Here is an 8411-nt window from a genome sequence, read left to right on the forward strand (position 1 = left end):
TTCATGGCCTTAATCCATACTGGAGCTCATATTATACTGGGAATCTCACTAAATTTAAACAAGGTACCCCCTGTAATCTTGAGGGAATTATTGAACACAAAAGAGAGAACAAACAAGTATGCCTCACCTTAATTAGCAGAACTACTGACTTGCCTAAATTTCACATGATCATACTATTCATTGCCCCCCCCCACCCCAGTATATCTCACAGTGGTCATGGACACTCTGCTCCAGTGAGTAACAAAACTAAAATTAAATTAAACCCTTGACACTAACAAATTGGCTTGTCACAATGGGACTCCATGGACCTTCCTCCAGTTAAAATTGTTAATATGTCCCAATGTAAATGAAAACAGGGCCTTCAAAGATCAAACCCATCAAAGGGAATATATTTAGAGAAGGGGTGATTATGCCGACTGTTTCTCCATTCAACAACTCAATTTGGCCTACTTTTAAACTTGGAAAGAATAAAGGTGCCTGGCAGTGGATTACCACAACCCTAATGCCATGGTCACTCCCGTTAAGGCTCACTACCCAATATTATTGAAATCGCTGACTCTGTTCAATCAGCAGCTGGTAAATATTTTGCTCTTGTGAATTTGGCTAATAATATTCTGTTCAGTAGCCATTGCAACAACCTCTCCATCACAGTTTGCTTTCACCTCGGAAGGGGCACAATCCACCTCTACCCAGACGCTGGTGAGGTACCTCAACAGCCCTGCCATCACACACGGTCTTTGCAGGCAAGATCTTAAATGCATCTGATTTTCCCCAGGAGCATAGTTATGATATTGCATTGATTAATCCCTCTTCAAAAAGATTCATTAAACATACCCATTCAGGACCAACAAAGACTCACAAAGAAGTTCAGAAAAAGAGGATGGGCCATTGTCCAACACACAGTGCAAGTTCCGGTCACCTCCATTAAATTCTTGAAATTATTTGCTAATCCGAGGGCTACTTCATCCCTGACTCTGTTAAGAAACTATAAGCTATTGACACTCTCAGTGCCCATGTTATTAGAACAGGCCCAATATCTTTTAGGCCTTTGTGGGGTTTCGAGGCAACATATTCCTTATTTACAAATTTGACTTAAGCGCACTATGTCGTTACTTGCAAGTTGGCCCACCTTCACTGGGACCCCCCTCCAACAAACAGCTCTATAATCTGTCCAAACTGTGAAACAAAGAACCCTACCCTTCATGCCCCCTAGAGACTCCTTCATTCTAGAGGATTTAGCATCCACCTCTCGTGCCTCCTGGAGTCTCTAGACCACCCACGAGGACTACTTTCCCTCCAAGGCCATTCTGTCTCCCTGTGAATCATCAAAGGAACAAATCACACCTAGACAGATGGACCCGCAGGGGTTCTCTAGGTTGGTTGTAGATCTTGAAAACACAATTCTTCCCAACAGCTTATATTATAAAAGCATTTTATTGAACACACTCTGGAGATAGACCAGATGGGATTGGGGTAGGGACTCTGTTTTGATGGTTTTGATACTGGAAAACATTGGATTCTTCTGTCACCCAGGACCAGGCTGTAGAGATCCAAAGGCTAATTGCAAGCAGAGCATAGAATCAGGACACAGAAGGCTAGAGACTGGGGGTTGGGCCTTTCATGAACCAAAGAATGTGGGTCTGCGATAGTCTTGGTCGACTAGACTCCAGAAAAAGAGAAAACTTGGCTGGGGCCACCACCTAGAAGAGGCTGTTGCCATGGCTGGCTTCTGCACTTGGGAGACAGTGACCTGCTGCAGGCTCTTAGCTCTTGAAGCTCTTCCGGGAGGAGGAGGTGGTGGAGACAAACTTGACATTGGAGCTGCTGCCCCCGCCACTGCCAAAGCCCAGGCTTCGGCCACTGCCCGCACTGAAGCTGGAGCCCCCCCCCACCGAGCCCACTGCCTAGGCCGACGCCCCCGCTGCTGCTGGAGTAGAAGCCGCTGCCGCCTCCACCAAGGCCGCTGCCAAGACCACCGCCAAGGCTGCTGCCAAAGCTGCCGCCACCGCCGTAGGCAGAGGAGACGGTGTTCGTGACAAAAGCTGTGGAGAAAGGAGGGAGAACCTGGTGAGACCAGTCGGCCAGATTAGAGCCTAGGCATCTAATTTATTTGATCCTGCTGGTGTCGGCACTGTACTTGGCCCCTTTTACAGAGTAGCAGATGAGCTAAGTCATTTAGTGAAGATCCCTAACAGAAAGCTGGTGAACACAGTAGGCAAGGGACAGTGCTAAGTCATCAGGGGATGGGGGTCAGGGCAAGGCAGGGGAACAGGGTCCAAGACAGGTAAGATACAGGGCCTGCTCTTTAGGAGATAAGAAATGAGCCCCGTTGCCTCCTGTCTCAACCTGTGTTCTTTCTCCTCCACCACCTGCTTCTCACTAAGTATATTAAATAACCATTTTGGGGATGGGAGTGTCTGGTATCTAGAAATAGCAGGATTCTGAGTTGGCATCAAGTACCCCATATTGTCATCATTGTTAATGTCTGTTCAAAGTTACTTACAGATGTTGACTGGTCCAATTCCTTCACTCAGTCTGGAAGGGGAAAAATTGAAATAAGAGTTAAAAACTCCCCCCAAAGACAGCATTAGTCTGTATGGATAACTCCCATAGTCATGTTTAGAACTTGTTTTCTGAGCAAGGAGACCGCATGCCAGAAAAACTGCTTAAATTAGAGAAAGAGACAGTCCTCTGGAGGGACTTCCCAAGGAAGAGGTCTTGATCTAGAAACAGGTTATCAAAGGAAGCTTATAATTCACACTGTCCTCTACCCATTATATGGAAAACGTGAGGAAGAGGCTGTGGGAACTGTGAATATGTAGGAAGCAGTTTTTGCCTTGTAGGAGCTTACATTCTGTGAGAAGACTTGGCCTGGACAGAAATACTTCAGACAGGACGTAGGTGGTGGGCAGTGTCAGAAGACTGAAGAAAACCCAAGGAGTTTGAGAATCCAAAGGCAGGTGAATTTAACTCAGATGGAGTAATCATGAAAGGCTTCCTGAAGGAAGAAGCACTTGAAGAATGGGGAAGACATTTGAAGGAGAGGCAGCATTCAAGAATACTGGTGGTGGGAATAGGGTCAGAAAGTGAGTTGAGGTCACGCTGTGTAGGTCAGCTGTATGCCCAGGTGTCAGATTGGATTGGATTGGATCATTGGATTAATGATGGATAGTCATCATGCACAAGACAGTGGCCACCTGTGTGTGTGTTTGACACCCTGCAGTGAAGAAGCAGCTCCATTTTATCAAATGTGCGGCCATCGTGTGCTCGTGATGTCGGCCGTGTCACGCACCTGCACTCCTCGCCCTCCAGCAGCTTCCTGTAGGTGGCGATCTCCACGTCCAGGGCCAGCTTGGTGTTCATGAGCTCCTGGTAGTCCTTCAGTAGCCGTGCCATGTCCTGCTTGGCCTTCTGCAGGGCGTCCTCCAGCCCGGCCAGCTTGTTCCTGGCGTCCTTGAGGGCCAGTTCCCCACGCTGCTCTGCATCGGCGACGGCGTTCTGCAGGTTGGAGCACTAGAGGGGAAGGAAGGAAGAGTAGGGACACTTTAGAGGCTGAGCTGGGCCTCAAGTGTCTCTTTCTGAGAGACCAGAGAGAAACCAGCACATTTGTCCTGGTCATGGTGGATGGTGGAATATTGAAATGCTGGTACTTGCTCCAGCTCTGTGTGTGTATGTGTGTGTATACTTAGAAAACATAAAATGAGACAAAATAGGTCTCCCTTTCAAAGCTCAGGCTCCTTCTCTGCCTTCTTTCCCTACCTGCTTCTTGACGTTGTCAATATCGGATCTCATCCTCTGGATCATCCTGTTCATCTCGGAGATCTCTTGCTTGGTGTTGCGGAGATCGTCGCCATGCCGGCCCGCAGTCTGCTGCAGCTCCTCGTACTGATGCCACCAGAAAAGAGGAAAGAGTCCATTTATATGAGGATGGAAACACTTTCCCAGGTTCACAGGTGGGAGCTACCAAGAGGTGGCAAGTGGTGTAGTTACTGGGTGCCCGGGGCTGGTCTTCAATAATTTGCTTTTGCCTTTGCTTTTCTAGAGACACTGGTGTGAAACTCAGTGAGATTCTCTTTAACGTTCTTGAATTTATGTGTCAAATGCATGCATGACTGTTCCCATAACTCCTCCCAGTAGGCCTCAGCCGATCTCAGGAGCCACATCCTTAGCATTTGGTCATGGCCTGGAATCCTAGACACGTGTCCGTCCCTCGCTCAGGACACACTTGCACATTCGCCACAGCACCCACCTTGGTCTGGTACCAGGACTCGGCTTCTGTGCGGCTGCGGTTGGCGATCTCCTCGTACTGGGCCTTGACCTCAGCGATGATGCTGTCCAGGTCCAGGCAGCGGTTGTTGTCCATGGACAGGACCACAGACGTGTCTGAGACGTGCGTCTGTATCTGGGACAGCTCCTGCAGGGAGATTTCAAGTCAGTCATGTGAGTCCATGTTATTTAAAAACAGGTCCATTCAAATCTTCTACTCATTGTACTATGTTGACTTGAGAAAAATAAGAATAACCACCTACGTAAAAAACTTAGGTCAGTTAATAAATAATCCAAATCACTACTAAATCTATTTTTGTTTAATTTAACAACTCTGAACATCAAGAAACCCCTAGCGTGTAACCTCTCAGAATTGAATCTTCTTAGGTCATAACTTATTTTAAACAAAATTGAGTTATTTGTAGTGAGGTGGATGGACTTAGAGACTGTCATACAGAGTGAAGTAAGTCAGAAAGAGAAAAACAAATATGGTATGCTAACACATATGTATGGAATCTAAAAAAAATGGTTCTGAAGAACATAGGGGCAGGACAGGAATAAAGATGCAGACGTAGAGAATGGACTTGAGGACAAGGGGAGGGGGAAGGGTAAGCTGGGACGAAGTGAGAGAGTGGCATGGACATATATACACGACCAAACGTAAAATAGATAGCTAGTGGGAAGCAGCCACATAGCACAGGGAGATCAGCTCAGTGCTTTGTAACCACCTAGAGGGGAGGGATAGGGAGGATGGGAGGGAGACCACAAGAGGGATGGGATATGGGGATATATGTATACGTATAGCTGATTTACTTTGTTATACAGCAGCAACTAACTCAACAATGTAAAGCAATTATACTCCAATAAAGATGTTAAAAGAGAAAGAAAGAAAAATAAAAGAATCTAGTTGTATGGTCTGCCATGCTGGGAGTAAACAAAGACGGAATGATACTCCAGAAAGGGGAGGTGGCTGGGAAAGGTATACCCGGGGTTCTAATAACTCATTCTAAATCTCACTCTGCAACATGATTACTGAAGAGTTCTTTTGTTTTAAATTTGACTTAAAAAAAAGAATTGGCTTTATTAAGTAATGTGAATAGTACTAAAGGAGTAGGAAAGACAAAAATGTGCCCATAGCTTACGAACCACTGAAAGTCACTTAACCCTGGAGACCCTAATCCCTGGTGGTGTCCCTGTGACCATCTCTCTGGGTCCCAAATAGGGGGCATTTCTTACTGCCTCAAAGAACATCTTCAAGAAGTTGATCTCGTCCATCAATGCCTCGACCTTGGCCTCTAGTTCCACCTTGTTCATGTAGGCGGCATCCACATCCTAGAGAAACAGGGATAGTTGGCACTGCACCCCATTTCCGCCCTGACTTAAATGAACAATACCTTAAGTGAGCATAACCACAGGCAACAGTTTCTCTGCTACCCACATACCTTCTTCAGCATCACAAACTCATTCTCGGCGGTGGTACGCTTGTTGATTTCATCTTCATATCTGGTGATAAAAAGGATGAGAAGTGCTTATCAGAGGATGAGGCCTGGGGTCTGTACTGCATAAAGTCAACTGTGAGCCTGCTTTCCCACCAAAAGGGGCTTCTCACATCATATAGGCAGAGAGAGAGGGACAGTGGGAGCATCAGTCTTTGGGCAAGGTCCTTACCCATTAGGGTACTGTTTTCTCTATAATTGCCTAGCAGATAACTATTCTTTTATTGCTATAATTCAGTTGCTTCAAGAACATTCCTGTAGAAAAGTTATGCTGTTTCTCTACAACTCCACATCTAGTCAGTTTCTCTAATGCTTTTTTTTTTTCCAGCTTTCATAGCCTTTGAAAAAAACCAAAAAATTAGCAACCCAGCTGCTGGTTCATAAGGACTAAAGAAATACTTTGAGCCACCGAACTAGGTTACATCATCAGTTCCTGCTTTGGGGGGAATCCATCAAAAAGCCAATGCTGTGTACTTTGAGTGTACTGGGGAGAAAAGCCCCATAAAGTAAGGATTACATGACTGCTTTTTCCACCAGGTGGTACCAAGGGTGCTGAGTTTGTTACTCTGGCTGGAGGCTAAGTGCCTTGCAGAGAGACTGAGCTTGCAGCTAGAACTTTCTAAATACCGACCTGGATTTTTTCCAGTACTTTAGGTGTCCATGGAAGGTATATGCTTTCACCCCTTGGGAAAGGCATAAGCAGTAGTCTGGTTATAAAGTACATCTGGTGCCAAGACCCGCCCTTGTCTCCGCTCCACCCCAACTCACTTGTTCTTGAAGTCTTCCACCAAGTCCTGCATGTTTCTCAGCTCTGAGTCCAGGCGGCCTCTCTCCCCCAGGATACCATCCAGCTGTCTCCTGAGATTGTTGATGTACTGCTCAAACAAAGGCTCCAGGTTCTGCCTCACGGTCTTGGTGCTCTGCTCCTGCAGCAGGGCCCACTTGGTTTCCAGGACCTTGTTCTGCTGCTCCAGGAACCGCACCTGGAGGGGACAGAGTTCGAAGATGGACAAACTTGGATTTCATGTTTCAGTGATCGATTTCCCAGTTTTCCTCCCATCTCATTCTGTCCCCCTAAACCTTCCCATGATGGGCAGTGCTTGTACCTGGGCCCCAGAGGGCAGGTCCAGAGTGAAGCATCTAAACTCACTCTTCTAGGGGAGACAGGACACTTCTCCAGGGCACAGATAGCACTGGGCATGGCTGGGCAGAGAGTGACCTGGTGTAGGGGTGGCTGCAAAAGCACTCGGGCTGCTGCCCAATGAATTCATCCACCTTTCTGTGCAATCAGCCGTGTTACCTGGAGCACAGAATATATCTCTGCCCAACAGTAAGCAAGGATCCCTTGTGTGGTTATCTCTGAAGGGGAAGAATTAAGACCTTCTCTTCCAAGCTGCCAGTCTCATTAAGAAAGCAGGCCACAAATCCAGGACACAGAAACAAAGAGAAAAACATAACTGCAAACTATGAAGATATTTGCACAAAGTCAGGAAATTGCCCCTCTTTCCACTTTCTTTGACACTTATTCCACACTCATAGCGGTTTTTCACAAAAAATCATGGCTCACCTTGTCGATGAAGGAGGCGAACCTGTTGTTGAGGGTCTTGATCTGCTCCCGCTCCTCAGTCTTGACTCGCTGGATGGTGGGGTCGATTTGCAGGTTGAGGGGAGTCAGGAGACTCTGGTTGATGGTGACCTCTTGGATGCCTCCAGGGGGGCAGGTGACGAAACCAGAGCCCCCATAGCCACCACCAAAGCCAGATCCACCACCAAGCCCAAAGCCACCACCAGCTCCACCACCGAGCCCAAAGCCACCACCAGCTCCACCGCCGAAACCAAATCCACCCCCAGCTCCACCTCCAAAGCCATAGCCGCCTCCAGCACCGGTGGCACAACTTCGGCTCCTGAAGCCACCGCCGCTACCGCTGATGGAGATCCTCTTGGAGCCCCCCAGGTTGTAGAGGCTCCGGCTGCCATAGCCACCCATGCCATAAGCACCCCCAAGGCTGACCCTGCCAAAGCCGCCACCTCCACCCCCACCCCCGGACCGGGACACGGAGGTGAAACTGGTGCGGGAGACAGACGGGGTGATGGCAGAGGCGGTGCTGAAGCTACGGCCGCCCCCGCTCCGGAAGGACACACTCGACTGGCGAGACATGATGGCTTGCTCCTAGTGGAGCAAGAGTAGTGGGCACTAGCGGTCTGGAGGTGCTGCAGAGAAAGAACAGAGCAGGACAGCACGCAGAAGGTGGCTCTGTTAGCCAGGAGCGGCAAGCCACCCTTTTATCCTCTAGACCTGGGCTGGGCGAGAGAGCTGTTGAGCTGTGAATGATTAAGTGGGCTGGGCATGCCTGAAGGGCAGCTGTGAGCTCACCGGCACACCTGCACAGCGGTGTGGGGTGCAAACACTTTCTTCCTGGCAGGCTCTGCTCAGGTAGGGATAAACTTGCCTTGCAGCCCAGATGTCTTGGCAGCAAACCTCTCTTCACTGTGGGAGCCCAGGGCTGTGAGTAGCCCAAAGAAGCAACGGGGCATTTGGCCAATGTCCTGAAGGATCCTTCCAGGACCAGGGATGTTGTCAAGCATCCCAGCATGGTGTACACTGTCCAGGAACAGGAGGCTAGAAGGGCAGAGCGAGTCCCCCACTGG

At 48.4% G+C, this 8411-nt stretch overlaps 1 protein-coding gene across 1 annotated transcript; it reads right to left on the reverse strand.

Moving 5' to 3' along the window:
* Nucleotides 1-1525: 1525 nt before the first annotated feature.
* LOC114885339 (keratin, type II cytoskeletal 5-like) lies at nt 1526-7920 on the reverse strand. Its single transcript, XM_029205064.1, is given in 10 exon segments — nt 1526-1898; nt 1900-2042; nt 2504-2535; nt 3293-3513; nt 3760-3885; nt 4250-4414; nt 5503-5598; nt 5709-5769; nt 6531-6745; nt 7330-7920. Coding segments are annotated over 10 exon segments (1785 nt in total). The 3' UTR covers nt 1526-1763.
* Between the last annotated feature and the right edge of the window lie 491 nt (nt 7921-8411).

The sequence above is a fragment of the Monodon monoceros genome, unplaced genomic scaffold, assembly GCF_005190385.1.
Source record: "Monodon monoceros isolate NGI ecotype Baffin Bay Population unplaced genomic scaffold, NGI_Narwhal_1 Super_Scaffold_6, whole genome shotgun sequence".
NCBI lineage: Eukaryota > Metazoa > Chordata > Mammalia > Artiodactyla > Monodontidae > Monodon > Monodon monoceros.